This window comes from Anolis carolinensis, chromosome 3 (genome assembly GCF_035594765.1).
Source record: "Anolis carolinensis isolate JA03-04 chromosome 3, rAnoCar3.1.pri, whole genome shotgun sequence".
NCBI lineage: Eukaryota > Metazoa > Chordata > Lepidosauria > Squamata > Dactyloidae > Anolis > Anolis carolinensis.
The window spans coordinates 209,112,273-209,130,954 of NC_085843.1; the positions used below are offsets into that span (position 1 = coordinate 209,112,273).

General features: G+C 39.9%; 1 protein-coding gene across 1 annotated transcript; it reads left to right on the plus strand.

Moving 5' to 3' along the window:
• Window positions 1-60: 60 nt before the first annotated feature.
• ankrd1 (ankyrin repeat domain 1) lies at window positions 61-17,092 on the plus strand. The gene is made up of 9 exons (XM_003223773.4): window positions 61-247; window positions 5,675-5,854; window positions 7,777-7,914; window positions 8,002-8,109; window positions 11,010-11,108; window positions 11,396-11,494; window positions 11,773-11,871; window positions 13,700-13,798; window positions 16,180-17,092. Exons 1-9 carry the CDS (start codon window positions 221-223, stop codon window positions 16,288-16,290), a joined length of 960 nt encoding a protein of 319 aa, XP_003223821.1. The 5' UTR covers window positions 61-220; the 3' UTR covers window positions 16,291-17,092.
• The last annotated feature ends 1,590 nt before the right edge of the window (window positions 17,093-18,682 follow it).

The window sequence follows — 18,682 nt, forward strand, 5'->3', positions numbered from 1 at the left end:
GGAATGCAAGAGCACCTATCTCAGGGCTGGGGGGCTGAGGGCGTACTTGGATTCCCAGGTTGGAAGATTATCTCACTCTGAAGAAGTTTTTGCAGAGATATATAAGCTGAGCGGGATTGGCGTATTTAGCAAAGTAGTTTTGGATAGCAGTGGGAGGAGGCATCTTCCCCGGAAGAAGTACCAAACAGTGTTAACTCTTTTTGATAAGTTGGCTGTAACCATGATGATGCTGAGCGTGGAAGAACTGGTAGGTACAGCACTCCCTTAGGTTGCTATTCTTCCTTTATTGTTTGCGTTTTGTGGGCAGGTATCACACACTTTTGCCAAGTATTCTATATGAGCTATGAATTAATTACACAAGAAACAGAAACATGGCTGGGCATTTTGATCAAGTTTTTACTTATGTCACATATGATCTGATGATGTGGTTATATGAATTGTCTCTGTGAATCGTTGTAATTGTTGAGTATAAGCTTTGCACCAAAAAGCCATAATTTAAATCTCATCACAATGGTCTTGGGAAAGTTGCTACTTTGTAGCCTTAACTTTTTACATTATGCAGGCATGAGGGTTATATTGTGTCTTATTTTATGAGCATAACTATATTCATAAGATTGTTGTCAGGAATTTTAAAATAAGGTTTGATAAGTGCTTCAAGCAGACAGGAAAATTGCTGAAATTATTGAGGATAATGATTTATTTTTAGATAGGTAAAAGTGTGCACATATGTTGATGCACAAGGACATTGTATCCCCCCTCCTATAAGTACTTGAAGGTAAAAGTAAAGGTTTTCCCCTGATATTAAGTCTAGTCGTGTCTGACTCTGGGGGTTGGTGCTTATTTCCATTTCTAAGCCAAAGAGCCAGCATTGTCCGTAGACATCACCAAGGTCACGTGGCTGGCATGACTGCATGGAGTACCGTTACCTTACTGCCGAATCAGTATCTATTGATTTGCTCACATTTGCATGTTTTCGAACTGCTAGGTTGGCAGAAGCTGGGGCTAACAGCAGGAGCTCACCCCACTCCCTGGATATGAACCACCAACCTTTCAGTCAGCAAGTTCAGCAACTCAGAGGTTTAAATTGCTGCACCAATTTAGTAAGGAGGAAAAGGGGTTGTTTCCCAGATGAAAGATAATTCTTTTTGTTTGTTTAAAATCTGTTTCATATACATAATGTTCCTTCATCATATTGGGACCTCCAAGACGGTTCACAACAAAACGTCAAAAAAATTGTGAATGGAGTCACGCATCTGAAACACCTGACTGTTCTATACAGATTGGTATATCTGGAAAGTAATCTATGTTCTTACCAAAGCCAAGTTTGTAAGATTAATTTGGAACTAACAATGTTGGAGAAGATAATGGGTATGAGTGTCTGTAAGTAGATAGGCTGAATCGGCATCTTCTGTCTGATGTATTATCTAAACTTAGCAGTGTTAGTAGTAAACAAATGGAATAGGAGCCTTCTTGGAAGGTTGCGTCTTTGGAAAGGTCCGGCATGGGTATTTCCTGTAATTATTGTCCAAATATCCAGGAGTTGTCTTGCAAAATCTTTCTCAAATGCACTGCTTTACCAGAGGGGTTAATTAACTGAACAGGATTAGCTGCCAGGATTATTGTTTAGAGATCTGAACGGAAAGAAATGGTTCATAGCTGACAGTTTATACCAGGGGTCCTCAAATTTTTAAAGCAGAGGGCTGGTCCACAATCCTTCAGACTGTTGAGGGGCCGAATTATCATTTGGGGGGAAAACTCGAACAAATTCCTATGCACACTGCACATATCTTATTTGTAGTGCAAAACAACAACAACAACAATGAAAGAACAATACAATATTTAAAAATGAAAATAATTTTAACCAACATAAACCTATCAGGATTTCAATAGGAAGTGTGGGCCTGCTTCTGGCCAATGAGATAGTCAGGTTAATTAGGATTGTTGTTGTTGTTGTTGTGTGTCCTCAAGTCATTTCAGACTTTGGGCGAGCCTAAGTCCAGAATTATTTATTTAAGTCCAAAATCATTTACTACATTTATTTACTGAATTTATATCCCACCCTTCTCACCCCAAAGGGAACTCAGAGCAGCTGTATGTACATACAATATATTATATTATATTATTAGCATAGCACAATATTAGCATTATACTATATTGAAGTATACCACTATACTGTAATATTATATGTAATATATAACATATAATTAATATTATTATATAATATTATTGTATTGTATAAAATGATAATATTATTATCAATATTATATGTATATACAATATATTATATTATTAAAACTGATAGAAAATATTATATTATAAATGAGGGCGAGGGCCAGGGAAATTACCTTGGAGGGCCGCATCCGGCCCCCGGGCCTTAGTTTGGGGACCCCTGGTTTATACAGTCTCCTGAAGGAAGGGAGCCATGGTGGCGCAAAGTGTTAAACCCTTGTGCCGGCTAATTGCTGACCTGAAGACCTGAAGGTCGGTGGTTCAAACCTACCAGGGTGAGCTTCCCATGCGAGGACAAGAGAGAATCCTCCCGTAGGAAGGTAACACATCAAGGTGTCTCCTAGGCTGCGTCTTTGTAGACGGCTGATTCTCTCGCACAAGAAGTGAGTTGCAATATATTCTCAATTCGCTTCTGACACGATAAAAAAAAAAACTCTGAAAGAATGCCTCTTGTAATTCAGTGGGACTTCCAAGCCGATAGAACTGTGCTATGAAGCTTTGATCCCAAAAGGGCTTGTATTGAATAAGTGCCTTGATTTCTACCATGGAAATACATCTGTGGCTCCTAACAGAACTTGGAGATGTTACCATTTATGGAGATCAGGCCATAAGAAATAGGTTATAAATGTTATAGTATGTAAATCTATAAGGATCATCTCAAAAAGGATCAATATGTAAAAGAAAACGATCCTCGTGGTAGTGTGGGAATTGTAAATGTTGTGTATGTGTATGTCCTAAAATTACATATATATATATATATATATATATATATATATATATATATATATATACACACACACACACACACACACACACACACACACACACACACACTTACATGATCATTCAACCAATAACCATGCAAGCTGAGCATTTGAGGAAGCTGAATTTTCTATGCGTTGTTAGTGATAAGGTAGTTGTGAACAAGCCAGAAACAAGGACCCATACCATTCATTCTGAACACCCAAAGGACTTTTAGGCATGGTGAGAGATTCCCTTGTCACATGGAGAGTTTCAGAACCAGATGGCATAGGAGTCTGCCAGTCTACAGGAGACAGGATGAATACAAAAAAAAAAAATCCCTTTAGGGTTACCTAAGCTCTAGGGTGATCCAAAGCAGCCAATCCCAGCCATTGACCTCTAGTCCAGATAAAGTTAGTAATGACTACAACCCCCTGGAAGCAATGAAAGCTGTATTGCTGATAGCTCATTTGTGTCATTGGCTTCATTGAGGCTGAGCCACATCTAATTTTAACAGGATTCATTATATGGACTAACTGGACCGGCTGACTGAACATAGCATAGGTCCAATGGTAGAATACAAAGGGTTTTTTAAAATTCCCACCCTTTAATTCTGAACATGCCCACCATTTTCAGCTATTGTTGCCTGTTGTTTGGTTGAGGTCTTTTTATGATGGTTTTATATTCTAGTTTTTATTATTTTATTATATTTAATTGTCTTTGTTTATAACTGTGTCACTTTATAACTTGCTTTACTGGACCTAGTCTCCATGTAAGCTGCACCGAGTCCTCCTGGGGAGATGGTGGTGGGATATAAGAATAAAGTAATTATTATATTATTAATTTTAGGTACCTGTAAACTACCTGTGATTACAGTCAGATATGCTTTTTTCTAGTCAGTATGGGGTATTCTGCTCAGTGGCAATTGGTGGCATTCATATCAATGGAGTGATGAATTCCTCCAAGGTTTCAGTCTCTAAAGTAACTATTCAATTGTTGGACCAATACTTGGGATTATAGTTCTGAGCAGATTCATCACTAACATGGAAGCTACCAATGGACTCTGCCCCTGGATCCATCTACAGCCTGCTGCTTCACATATGCCTCCGTCTCCAAATTCTCTCTGTTCCAAACACTGAAATATCCAGTTGAAACATTTTCCTTCTCCCTTGCTTTATTCTTTTTCTCCTCAAAGCTGATTTGTTAATTAGATTGTTACTAGGTGCAAGCTGTAACTATCCAATGACTGTCTGGTCAGTTCAAATCAATAAGTGGAGCTCTGCCCTGCCATCATTCACCTTTAGTATGATCCTTAGGATTACCTCCTTACAACTCTGCAGGATAGGTCCAGAGCCTGGAGATCGTTACTGTTTTGAATTACAACTTTTTGGGACCCTGGCACTTCTGGCCAGAGGATTTTCATAGGTGCAGTCCATAAAAGAAACTTTTCTTAGCAGATGTTAGTTCTATTCCTAAGCCAGGATGCGTGCTGTAACCAAAGATGCAACTTTGTGCATCTTTGGTCTTGCCACTCCCAACCTTCCTATGGGAGCCCCCAGTGGCACAATGGTTTAAACCCTTATGCCAGCAGGACTGCTGACTTGAAGGTTGGGTTGCTGACCTGAAGGTTGCCAGTTCAAATCCAGGGAGCCTGGATGAGCTCTCTCTATCAGCTCCAGCTCCCCATGTGAGGACATGAGAGAAGTCTCCTTCAAGTATGGTAAAAACATCAAACATCTGGGCGTCCCCTGGGCAGCATCCTTGCAGATGGCCAATTCTCTCACACAAGAAGCGACTTGCAGTTTCTCAAGTCGCTCCTGATACGCACAAAAAAACCTTCCTATGTCTGCTCACTTTTTTTTCCTTTCCAAGCTACAGAGAGCTTTCCACTTGCAGGCTCCCATTTGTATTGTTTTGCTTCAGTATAAATCCCCAAGGTTTTTTTTTTCATATTTCATTCACAAGCACACTCTGTTCTCAAGTAACAACCTTTCAGATCATTGCCCACTTTGCTTCATTTCCTCCTGGCACTCTGTGTCTTGACAGCTTCGGTACAATATTTTTCCCTTCCCACACAACATAAAGTCCATACTATGGTAATGACAGACATCTCAGCTCAGTTCTTATTGGCTCTGTTCGCTCTTCAAATCTGTCATCATCTGTCTATAATTCCAGATTATCATTTTTAGTCTATCATGATGATGTATCTGCACCATTTCATCAATACCCCAGCATCTAAACATCTTTCTTCCTGCCACAATTTACTAGTGAAGAAATAGCCTCATTCTGCTTATGACCATGCATAATGATAGGGCCAACTCTGTTGGGTTGTAAGCTGGTTCTTAACTCTTGAGAATTTGGAACATGGTAAACACTGCTTCATGTCATCTTATATCAGCTCAGCTGTGTTGCCTTGAGCCATATATTGAACTCAGTGATATTCAGATTTTGGACCTCCAGGTGTCTTCAGCTCCCAGAATTCCTGAACATTGGACAAGCTAGACAGGGCTTCTGAGAGCTGGAATCCCAAGCAGCTGGAGGTCCAAATGTTGGACACCACTGATTCAACCCATTATTTACCAAGTAACTCCTCTCCCTGTGCTTTTCAAGGGCAGCACTTATCCATTCTGTATAATTATTGTCCCCTTCCAGTGGGTCATAAAGCAAAATATTGCACTCTGACACCATGTTTTTCCTTTGACAGGTGACTGGCAAAAAGAGTGAAGGCAGAGAGACAGGTGATTTTCTCCCAGAGGACTTCAAACATGGAGAATATGAAGCTACTGTGAGGTTAGAAAAACATGAGGATCTGAAGACGTTGAATGTTCACCTGCTCCCACGACAGAATTTGACCTACACAGAGGAGAAACAGCTACAAGCCGAGGTAAATATATAAACATTTTTGTATGTAATTATATCTTGAGCATCTCCTTGTATTTCTGTAGCTCTAAAGGTCAGAATTCCTTTGGCCATCTAAACAAGATAATCTCAGGAAGATGGTGGGACACCAGGCGGATGGTAGGACACAAACAATGAGACCGTTCTTATAGGAATAGTCTTCTGCTTAAAAACCTCGAGAAAAAGGGACCCCACCATTCTCCAAGGCAGCACATTCCACTGTTGAACAGCTCTTATGGTCAGGAAGTTCTTCCTAACGTTTTCATGGAGCCTCTTTTCCTGCAATTTGAATCCATTGCTCTGTGTCCTAGTCTTCAGAGCAGCAAACAAGTTTATCCCTTCCTCAATGGGACCTCATTTCAAATGTTTAAACATAGCTATGGTGTTTTCTTAGTTTCTTTTCTCCAAGCTAAACATACCCAGCTCCACATCCCTGTATTGTCCACATCCCTGTATTATCACAAACTTATCCACCACTTTTCACTACCACATTTTTGTAACCCTTCAGTACAGTACTGATAGAGTTACCATCAAGCTTTCATACACAACAGCAGTTTGACTATTTTGTTCTTTGAGAACGAGGCTAATGTCTAGGGCAGCAAAATCCCAATTCACAATCCCCCCCCCAAGGTGAAAATAGGAAAGACATTAGTAAGTTGAAATCAGCAGACTTTTGCCTTTGAAGTAACAGCTTATCACGAGCCTGCCAATTAGAATTTTACAGTTTTGCACTGATGATGGATTATTCAAATGAAGAATTACAGTACAGTGCTGAATTTAAGGAAGGATTGAAACCTGACAGATTTTAAAGGTTTTGGAATAAGAACCTTTTGCTACATACCTCCAACATGCTTTTAAATTGAGTTTGCAATAAAGGTGTGCCTTGAAACTACTTAATCAAAAATCACCTCAATAAACAGATTGTTCAGTGCAATACCTTCTATATTTGGGAGCTGGATTCTGTCACTTATAGTCACACTCATTAACACTTTGTTCTTTGAAAAATCCTCAGCTACACTGCTATGCTCTTTGTAGCCTGTTGCTCGAAATACAAGTTGACACACATTCTGAAACAGCTCTAACTAGGCTAAATTCCAAGGAACGTTTAACTATTTCCTGGTGTGTATGGTAGGCAGGACTATGATGCTGGACTATGACTCTTGAGAACGGGGTTGATATTTTCACTTGGCCATGGAAACCTCCTGAGTGACCTAGGGCAAGTCAACTTTCACTCTTGGAGGAAAGCATGGCAAAATCCTGTCTAAACAGATCTTGCCAAGAAACCCCAACAATAGATATGTCTTATAAACTGGAAATGACTTGAAGGGACAAAACAACATTATGTCCAGACTCTTTATGAATAACATGTTGATTCTGGCCCAATTCTGCATTAAAGAGAATGAGATACAGTAGAGTCTCGCTTATCCAACCTTCGCTTATCCAATGTTCTGTATTATCCAATTCAGTCTGCCTCCCACCCTGATTCAAAGCTGTTTCTCTAGGCAGCAACGTGCAGCGGGCCAACATGCCCAACAACAATAAAATGCCGCCCTGCTCCCAAACAAGTGGCAGACTGGTAAAATATAATGTTTTGGTGCTTAATTTGTAAAATCATAATGTAATTTGATGCTTAATAGACTTTTCCTTAATCCCTCCTTATTATCCTTCCTTATCCAACATTCTGCTAGCACGTTTCTGTTGGATAAGTGAAACTCTACTATAGTTGTATATACTTCTGTCATAACAGTCCAAAAGATTAGAGCCTGAAATAACATCTCCTTTGCGGTATTTAAAAAGGAATCCTAAAGGATCTCTGAAATCTCTTGAAACTGATATTTCCGTACTTTGTATTTCCTTAATTTCCATGTAGTGTTATCTAAAGTTATCTACTTACTTACTTTTGTTCAGCTGAAGAAAAAGAAACTAGAGGAGAGACCAAAACTTGAAAGCTTGGAAGATCTTCAAAAAATCATCCAGTTGAAAAAAAGGAAAAAAATTAAGAAAGTCAAAGTTCCTGTTGTAAAGAAGCCTGAGCAAGAAGTTATAGTAAGTTAATACATGTTCTTTTATGTTGGTTTCTATGGGATTACATCCAAAGCATACCATTCTGACACTAATTCTTTCTCTTTTCAGACAGAACCTGTGGATGTCCCTACGTTTTTCAAGGCTGCCTTGGAGAACAAGATGCCAGTTATTGAAAAATATTTAGCAGACAAAGGGGATCCAAATGTTTGTGATGAGGTAGAGTATTGATTCACTTTCCATTCTAAACCTGCTCTAATGCACATCTTATTATGTCTATGAAATTGCCTGATATGGTTTTCTTTAGAAGACCTTGGACTTTTAATTTGGCAAGGTTTTGAAAGCTATTCTTTACAGATCTTGAATTTCCCACCTACATTCCACTACCGTTTCCAATTCCCCTGGAGAGAGGCAAGTTCATTTATAATGTATTTGTGCCTGCTTCCTCAGAAAGGTATATATGAATGTGTGAATTTCAAAAATTCTGGTCCTGGACTTTTGACTTTATCTAGACACTAGTATCTTTCAAGCTCAAAAATATCCCAGCCTCTCAGAAGGAATAGCATTAATTGCTTTTCCTGTTTGATTAACTTTTAAAATAAGAATACCAAGAAGGGGAAAAGGAAGTGGGAGCGAAAAATATATAACATTCCTAGTATATAACCATGAGCTATGTATATACATTTATATAAGCTAACATATGTCTCAAAAAGTATCTGCTTGACGTTGGCATCTGTACAATGCATATTTGATCATATATTGCTTTTTTAAATGACTCTATGGCAATATACAAAGCACACTTCACCAATAATAGTTGGTTATAGACTCATTCTTCCAGATAAAGTGCCTTTCAGATAACATGTGGACTCATATGGCTGAATGCTTTCCTATAAAACATCATGCAACCATTACTGCTAGAAAATGAACATATAAGCTAGAGTCCTTCTTCCTGATGTCCCAGCCTTCTAACTCAGGGATGGGCAAACTTTTTTTGCATTGTGGGCCCAGCCGGGAGGGCTGGGCCAGGAGGAGACAGGGCAGGGCCCAGGTCATTCTCAGGTTGTCCTCTCACATAAGGACAGAGCTGCTAGTTCCATCCTAATGCCAGGAGGAAGACCCAGGGCTGTGGTGCAGACGGGAGAGCAAACCAGTTGCAATTAACTGCAATGAATCACTGACCAGGAGGTCATAAGTTCGAGGCCCGCTTGGAGCTATGTTGTTTGTCTTTGTCCTATGTTTAAAAGGCATTGAATGTTTGCCTATATGTGTAATGTGATCCGCCCTGAGTCCCCTTCGGGGTGAGAAGGGCGGAATATAAATGCTGTAAATAAATAAAAATAAATAAGACAGGACACATGCCAACTGCCCCAATTTTCCTTCCCATCCGGCTTCCCCGATCCTTAGGCTGTCCTCTTGGCATTATGCCGAGAGGAGAGCGAGACAGGCAGCGGCTGAGTGTGCTCCAGAGGACTCTTATTAGCCACCACGTACCTTCCTCGAGCTGTCCTCCTGGCATTATCCTTATGCCAGGAGGATTAGACACACGGTGGCTGAAAGCACTCCAGAGGGCTCTCAGCTGCTACGTGCCTTCCTCCACCATCTTTTTGGCATAAGGACATGGCAGGCCACCATGTATTTATGCCAAGAGGATGAAGAAAATGACGAGTGCCCGAGGTAAGCGCCCAGGGGTCCACATCCCCAGGCCCTATTTTGCCCATGCCTCTTCTACCTGTATTAGTTTTTGCTTATCTATGGAAACTTTGATGATGTGTCTGCAGCAACATAAAATAGCATAATACCAAAATAAATCACTATCTCATTTGCTATATACTCCTGAGCTTGCAGAGGTATGTGCATATGAATTCAGCAGGACCAAACTCTCACATTCTCTCCAAGGCCATGATGTCTAGGGGATTTAATCCCTTAAAACAACTTTCTTAGGTTTTATGTGAATCATGCCCAATGTTTCATATTCAACTTCTCAACACAGAAATATGTCTTATGAAAGGTATCGCCTACTGTATATATACCAAGCTGGCCTGCAACCCTTGGATAAAAACTACAACTATAAGTGCAGTGAGTTTTTGTACACACAACTGAGAAGAAAAGAAAAAATAGAACCATATTGTCTTCAAACTATCTGGTTCTATAGTTCTAAGCTAGTGCAAATCAGCCAAAAGGCATGCAGTTTTGAGGTCCGTTTTCAGCTAACCCCTCATTCTGTTTATTGGGAAGTTACTCTAATTAGGAGGAGTGTTGCCATTTTCATTCAGCAAAGATTTGGCCCATTGGCTACAATTGAAAATTTTAAAGGCTCAGTCCTCAGCCATTTTAAGACTTATCTGCATGAAACCTACCTTTGTTTTAGACCCCCATTTACAACTGCAGGCTTACCAAGTTTTAGAACAATTCACCAATCTATTGATTTTTTAAAAATATTTAAATTTTTTACCATAACATTTTTTAAATAAGACAAATTGCAAGAGAGGGTTCTGGGAATTGTAGTCATTGGTTGTGTCCACTCTCAGCCAATCAGAGCATGGACACAACCAGGCCTTCTATTGGCTGAGAAACAGAGAGCGAGAAGAACTTCAATTCCCATTGTGCTCCAAGAGAAACTCAGAGACTTTTCAATGCCCGCCCCATGCAAGTGCTGCTGGGAAAGTGAGTTCCCAGCAGGGCCCTCTCTGGAGGAGGAGCCTAGGGAACTTTCCAAAAAGAAATGGACACTTCACTACCTGGGAGGGAGTAAAGATGCTGCAGGTAATCCCATTTTCTCCAGGATGACCGTATATTGCAGACCTAACTCCATCCTCTCCAGTAGCCAATAAATCTGACTCTCTTGGTCCATTTTGCCCAGCTTTTCAGTTCCCTCCTCCCCATTCTGTTTCTGGGGGATTGCATGAAATAGACCACCAAATATTACGAATCACTTTCAGTTAAACTTATCTGGGCTCAAGCCTTATGCTAATTATTATTTGGAGTCTTCTGCTGCAGTAAGAATGGAAAAGTTTGAAAATTCCCTTGCTGGCACACTCTATACAAGATATATCTATATTTGCAAAGAGGAAAAGGGAAAGCTTATGATTAACCATGGTTGCTACTGTTTCTGTTGACAGTATAAACGAACGGCCTTGCACAGAGCATGCTCTGAAGGACACCTGGCAGTTGTGGAAAAGTTAGTAGAAGCTGGAGCACAACTTGAATTGCAAGATATGGTAAGCACAAATTGTAAACACAACCCCACAGTTCCTGCACAGTTACATCTCTATCATTCTCTTAAGTAGTATGCAAGGACTTGTTTGTGTCAATGAGCTATTTCAAATGGAAATTGCATCATCTCCTCATTGTGTTTTTCCAAGAGATGTTAAAGAGCTCTTGTCAGAGTAAAGAAAGATTGATCAATATTTTATCACACTAAATAATTGTGCACACACTCACATACCCAAATGAACTGTTTATCACTTGATTGATATTTCCATTTATTCCTTTTCCTCTGCTGTAGCTTGAATCAACAGCTATTCATTGGACATGCCGCGGTGGCAATGTGGAAGTCCTCAAGTACTTGCTAAACAAAGGAATCAACAGGAATGCAAGAGATAAGGTATTTTACAATTACTGCCAAAAGGTTTTTTTTGGTGGGGGGAATAGATTAAAGGAGACTTTGCAGGCTATGGCTTAAATCCACTCGCTAATCTAAACAAGAGAAGATCCATTGAATCAACAGGATTCACATCAGTGTTGAGGTCCTCAGCAATTGATTCAAGGGGTCTACTGGATTTAGGATTTTTTTGCAGAGAATTCTGCCTTCAATCAAGATTTATTTCTCATATTAGTACATATTGCCAAGGACCTATTAATTACACATATTTTTTCCATTAGTTGCTCAGCACACCTTTGCATGTGGCAGTAAGGACAGGACAGTATGAATGTGGGGAACATCTCATCGCTTGTGAAGCAGACCTCAATGCCAAAGACAGAGTGAGTATATTGATAAACTTCTTCTGGGCAATTCATCTAAAACACAGTTTCTTAAACTGTGTGTCCAGGCCCTTAGCTCCAAGTTGGGGTCAAGGAAAATTTGGCAACAGTAAAAGGTTTCTAAACACCACCCATTTACACAACTCTGTTAACAACAATTTGCAGCAGTCTGTAGGAAATGTTTCACCTGCACTCCACAAAAAAGAAACACAGCCAGTGTTTAACAAGCCTTGCAAATGCTGGTTTATAAGTAAATGTTTGACTTTATACCTTTTTATATATCTATATATAAAAAATTCTTGGGTGGAAAGGGGCCATAAGTGGAAAACGTTTAAGAAGCCCTAATCTAGAAGAATGGGGAACATGTTGGCCTCAAGATGTTAGTAGACTAGCCTGCATGCACCCCAGTCAACTTCATCTAAAAAAGGCTTCTGCTTCAGCAGGAAGGGAACAGTGTTCCATGCAGTCATGCCGGCCACATGACCTTGGAGGTGTCTATGGACAGCGGCGGCTCCTTGGTTTAGAAATGGAGATGAGCACCAACCCCTAGAGTCGGACACGACTAGACTCAATGTCAGGGGGAAACCTTTACTTTTTACCTTAAGCTCATCTACAGAGCTAGATGGGTCATGGACCACACAAGAGAGCTACTCATCCAGTCTAGGAGCCACCGCTGGCTACAAGCCATATCAAGTAACAATGTTGTTGGGAAAAACATTTTTGAAAAATCAAAGGCCCTCACACAATCAGAAAGATTAAGGTAAAGGTAAAGGTTTCCCCTGACGTTAAGTCCAGTCGTGACCAACTCTGGGGGTTGGTGCTCATCTCCATTTCTAAGCCTAAGAGCCAGCTTTGTCCATAGACACCTCCAAGGTCATGTGGCTGGCATGACTGCATGGAGTGCCGTTACCTTCCTGCTGGAGCGGCACCTATTGATCTACTCACATTTGCATGTTTTTGAATGGCTAGGTTGGCAGGAGCTGGGGCTAACAGCGGGCACTCATTCTGCTCCCGGGATTTGAACCTGGGACCTTTTGGTCCACAAGTTCAGCAGCTCAACGCTTTTACACATTGTGCCACCAGGGCCCCTTAGAAAGATTAGAGCCCTCAAAATGTATATGTTAAGGAGGAAGGGAGTCCTGCGACAATATTCAAAGTGGCAACACAAGCAAAAGTATCTATCACTTCCATCTACACAGCATGCTGCAGTCAAGGTGGATGTTTTCCAATACTACAGAACTGGCTTGGGAATGTTACCACATTGAATTCCTTACAATCAGAAGGACTTGCCCTCCTGCTGCCTGACTAGATGGGACATCATTGCTAAGTTTCTCCCCATCTCAGGAAGTCACAGCATTACTAAACCCTTTGACGCTGCCTTGTAAATGTGTCCACAAAAGTTATGAGTCTACAAACTCTTTTTACAATCCCCCATTACGGAATCATTTGTAGCTTGGCATCAAAGTTAAAAAGACAAATTGCAAATCAACGCTTGCCCCTTTGATAAAAGGTTTCCTGCTTGTGATCTTGATTACTTGCCAAGGGAGAGTAGCTATGAGAAGGTTGCCTTAGATTTTTGCATATCATCTCAGCTCTTGAAACACGCCAAATAAATGCCCAGAACTTTTAGGAACTTAAGCTTTTGGAAAGGAAATAGTCATCTCTAAGAAAGAACACCCATAGCACTTAATATTCCTCTTCAGCACCATGATGGTACTCAGCTTTTTTTATTACTGAGCGTGGCTGGAAGATATGGGCACAATCTGTTAAGTCTTCTCAGTTTTATGTCAGAGGAGCCCAACATGTTCCTTTTTTCTCCTTATTCTAGGAGGGCGATACTCCCATGCATGACGCAGTGAGGCTGAATCGCTATAAAATGATTCGACTTCTGATTCTGTACGGAGCCAACCTAAACATAAAGAATACTGTAAGTAGTCTGTTGCTCTACTCAATGGGTTTTTCACTGAAACAGTACCTATCATACCACAGAAACAACTACAGAGAAGGACAGAGAAGGTTAAAAGCTTGCATTACAGTCATTCATAGCCCTCATTGAAACATGACTAAATATGCAACTAAAAAGATTTTAAAGGTTCTTTTTCAAATAATCTCTTCATTGCTTCTGACTGTCAAGCTGGGTTTTAATTGAATGCATTATTGTTCCATTTTTACTTGTGTTTTTCACATATTTATTTATTTATTTATTTACAGCATTTATATTCCGCCCTTCTCACCCCGAAGGGGACTCGGGGCGGATCACATTACACATATAGGCAAACATTCAATGCCTTTTAACATAGAACAAAGACAAACAAACATAGGCTCCGAGCGGGCCTCGAACTCATTGTATTTGTTTTCCTATGCATTTTATTTTAATGGCCTCGTGTACCATTTTCAGGAAGAAAAAGGGGATATATATATATATATATTCCATTCATTAAACATCTGCAAGAAAAACAGTTATCGAGCTGTATTTTCTCCATGGATACAGTTCATGTCAGAGTTAGGGTGCATCTACGCCAGGGGTCCTCAAACTTTTCAAGCAGACTTGAAACTTTCAGACTGTTGAGGGGCTGAATTATCATTTGAAAAAAAATACATATTCCTATGCACACTGTACATCTTATGTGTTGTGCAAAAAAACAACAATGGAAGAACAATATAATATTTAAAAATAAAAACAATTTTAACCAACATAAACCTATCAGGATGTCAGTGGGAAGTGTGGGCCTGCTTCTGGCCAATGAGATAGTCAAGTTAATTAGGATTGTTGTTGTTGTTGTTTGCCTTTAAGTCATTTCAGACTTCGGGCGAGCCTAAGTCTAAAACTGAGGGCAGGGGCCAGGTAAATGACCTTGGAGGGCCGCATCTGGCCCATGGGCCTTAGTTTAGGGACCTTGATCTACACTGTAGAATTAATACAGTTTGACACCACTTTAACTGCCATAGCTCAATATTACTGAATCATGGCCTTCTCTGCCTTATCGAACTACAGAGCTGAGGATTCCATAGCTTTGAGCCATAGTAGTTAGTGGTGTCAAATTGTATAAATTCTGAATTGCGGATGCCCCATAGTTACAAATTAGATGTGGTGATTAAGAAAAGCACTTGTACACAAAATAGAGCTTTTAAAATCCACATGCCGACTGTTCAGCTACCGCTCATGCAAGTTAACAGGGCTCCCATTCTGGCTATTGAAAGTCATATGATATTTGTACATTACCTAATGAACTGCTGCAAAGCTTAGTAAATCTTTTATATGAGATCAGATGGAATCTTGTACAGACAACTCATAGAAATCAATCCTAAATCCTCATCAAGGCTGTAACAGTGGAACATGTTTGTGACAACTTAGGTGATACTGTATCAAAATTTTTACATAAGAATGAAGGACAAACCGAAAATAAGTGCAATACATTTCATTGATTGGATTCAGGTTTAGTTGTCACTAATTTGTGCTGGTTTGCAGCTGGGGTAAATATTGCTCGTCATTGACTTTCCAAACCTTCATTTAGCACAGTGGTTCTCAACCTGTGGTTCCCCAGGTGTTTTGGCTTACAACTTCCAGAAATTCTAATCAGTTTACCAGCTGTTAGGATTTTTGGGAGTTGAAGGCTAAAACATCTGAGAACCCACAGGTTGAGAACCACTGATTTAATGCTAAAAGTGATAAATAATTGTAAGAGAACAAAATAAATATGCTTGATCACAGACAAGCAGGTTCAGGTGTGTGGGCCACTTTCTAACCCAACAATAGAGTGCATCAGCCCTGAAAATTGAGGCAATGAAAATTTAAAACCTATGATGACTATCCATTTTGTTTGGACAGGGTTTGTGACCCTGCATCTTCTATTAATACAAAATCATTGGACCTGAAGACTTCTAGTAATGGAAACTGGTATTTTAAAAAGAAAGATGGGAATGGGACAAGGATGGGACATGCTGTTGTGTGGTCATTACTGATCTCAAAGCTGGTATAAACTTTAGAAGTGAGAAAAACCTGGCAACTGAACAAATTTGCCTCTTCCCACAGGCATGACCAGATACAGTACCCTTTTCTAGCTGCCCAGATGTGTACCATCCTGTGTCTCATTACTTAAATCCGGGGAAGCACCCTTGTCAATCAGAGCCTGTTGTTGGGTACTTATATACTGGCTCAAGATCAGAGTTTTTTAGTTTCCGATCCGGCTTGATTTATCAGCACCATAATTGTATCACCATCCATACCAGAACACAGTAATGTTGGAAAAATATAGAAGGTACCAACGTAAGAAAATTAATCTAATTTCTCTTAACGTTCTTGCACAGGAAGGGAAAACACCAATGGATCTTGTTTTACAGTGGCAAAATGGCACCAAAGAAATATTCAACAGCCTGAAGGAGAACTCCTACAAGAGCAACCCCATTGACAAGTTCTGAAAAAAAAGTGTCACCGGACTGACAGTTGTCTTACAAAATGTGCCATTATGTGTGGAGAGCAGTACCAAAACAATCCCCATCTTCATCGGAAAAAAAGAGAAGTGTTTTCTTTTGCTGCCTTTGTTAAAAGACATGTGGGTCAGGGACGAGGATAAATTATTTCAAAGGCACAGCTTGACTGTTAGGCTTCCAATGGTTTTAAGTTGTTTTATTTATTCCTATTTATATTTTCTATTCCATATTTTCCTCTCTTGAATGGTGTTTCTTTGGCTTTTATTCTTTGCTGATCTTTTCAATAAGTCATGTTGGTACTGCGGTTCTATAGAGTGAGCCTGAGTTACGGAAATGGTAATGAGAAAGAGTGAGGAGCAATAAAAGCTCCTTTTTAAAAATACAAGACAACAGCTTTTCAGAAAATATCAGCAGCTTCTTGTCAGGCTCTTTTTCAACAGGGAGTTTGTCACCCTAAATCCAGTTTCTGCCGAATTGTCACTGTCAAGAGCAAGCTGTTAAAAGCAAAGGTTGAAGGATGGTGGAAAGGAGAAGGGGAAGTGGTATTAAAAAGGGAATACGGCTACTGAATCTCATTAGTAGTGGCTGAATTCTGAACTGAACGTGGTGTAACATGTTTGAACTTGTATAAAGACAGGAAAATTCTGTAGATTCGGAGGAAAATAGTATAAAATGATGCACCAAAAAGAAAGAAAAATTGGTATGTGCAAAGCTTGATAAAAGAAGAAAAAATATGTATATTTGTATGGCCTATTGTGTACATTTTGTATTAAAACATATTTAAAGTTTAGGATAACAGAATGGTTCTTTTCTATCGTCACTAAGCAATTTCACAAGAGGGCGACGAAAACGATCAAGGGTCTGGAAAACAAGCCCTAGGAGGAGCGGCTTGAAGAGCTGGGCATGTTTAGCCTTCAGAAGAGAAGGCTGAGAGGAGACATGATAATGGCCATGTATAAATGTGTGAGGGGAAGTCATAGGGAGGAGGGAGCAAGCTTGTTTTCTGCTGCCCTGGAGACTAGGACGCGGAACAATGACTTTAAACTACAGGAAAAGAGATTCTACCTGAACATTAGGAAGAACTTAACTGTGAGAGCTGTTCAGCAGTGGAACTCTCTGCCCTGGAGTATGGTGGAGATTACTTCTTTGGAGGCTTTTAAACAGATGGCTGGATGGCCATCTATCAGGGGTGCTTTGAATATGATTTTTCTGCTTCTTGGCAGGAGGTTGGACTGGATGACCCATGAGGTCTCTTCCAATTTTATGATTGTATGATCTGGAGGTATTTTTCAACTTCTTTCTTAGTCACACTGCCACGGTGGCTTAGTTTTTGGCCAGTAAAAAAAAAAAAGAGTTACTACAAAGTAAACAACTCTTAGAGATATGCAAAGGGATGCCATAGTTACCTTAGATATTACCCTAGAGAACCAGGTCTTTTAAAGATGTTCCATTTATTTTTAGAAAGCAAAGGCAAGCAACAGCAATTCGAGCTATGTACATAAACTACAAAGCAGATCTGAAGTATTTTTGAAGATGTAACCTCAAATTCAAAGCCACTTCAATCACAATTAATCCTGATACATTAGTTAGCATTCTGGTTGATGGCTTGGTGGTTTCAGAGCAACAGCCCACAACCACCATTTCCTATAAATGGCCATAAATAAGCAGGCCTTGGGGAAATTGCTATCATCTTCTAATTCTTTTCCTACCGCCTGTGTTGTGTTGAAAATGTACAAAGCAGAAGGCTGAGAAAGGCAATTTAAACTAAAATGGGGTGCAGACGTCTCCCCATTCCCACCCTATAAAGACTGCTTGCCCTGTCCATTATTCTCCTTGCATAGTTTATCATTTACCTGGGAAAACTGCCAGAAGATGAAAGCCCACATACTTCATATCAATTTTGGATAGTGGCTTGTGATCTGAAGCACAGCCTTGTCACTGCTGTTTCGTCTTAGAACCTCAATTTAACACTGGATGGGGTAAGCCTAAAAAGCTAGTAGTAGTAATGTGTCTTTCTTTTTCTTATTATAATTTTTATTGGAATTTTCAGTGGTATATACAGCAAAAGTGTGAGAACAAAGTAGTAATGTGTCTTTCTAGGGCGCCAAAAACCCCAATTACTATTTATCTTTGATCTGGTTCTGAGTATGCATTGGGGAATGAGCACAATATGGAACAGTTTTCATCACCTGCAGACCTTTTATGCTAAACAATTAGAGTTGTATTATTCCACTTTAACAGCCATAGTTTCATCTTATGGAGTCTCAAGATTTGCAGGATGGTGAGGCACGGTGACTCTGTGGCCAATATTCTAAGTACCCCTCTCGAAATTGCAAATCAAAAGATTCCATTGGACCAAATAATTAAAATTAAAGTGAGA

Coding starts and splice junctions, on each gene's coding strand:
- ankrd1 (XM_003223773.4), top strand. CDS start 221: ATGATGATGCTGAGCGTGGAAGAACTG. Junction 7,915..8,001: donor AGCCTGAGCAAGAAGTTATA/GTAAGTTAATAC, acceptor TTCTCTTTTCAG/ACAGAACCTGTGGATGTCCC. Junction 13,799..16,179: donor ACCTAAACATAAAGAATACT/GTAAGTAGTCTG, acceptor GTTCTTGCACAG/GAAGGGAAAACACCAATGGA.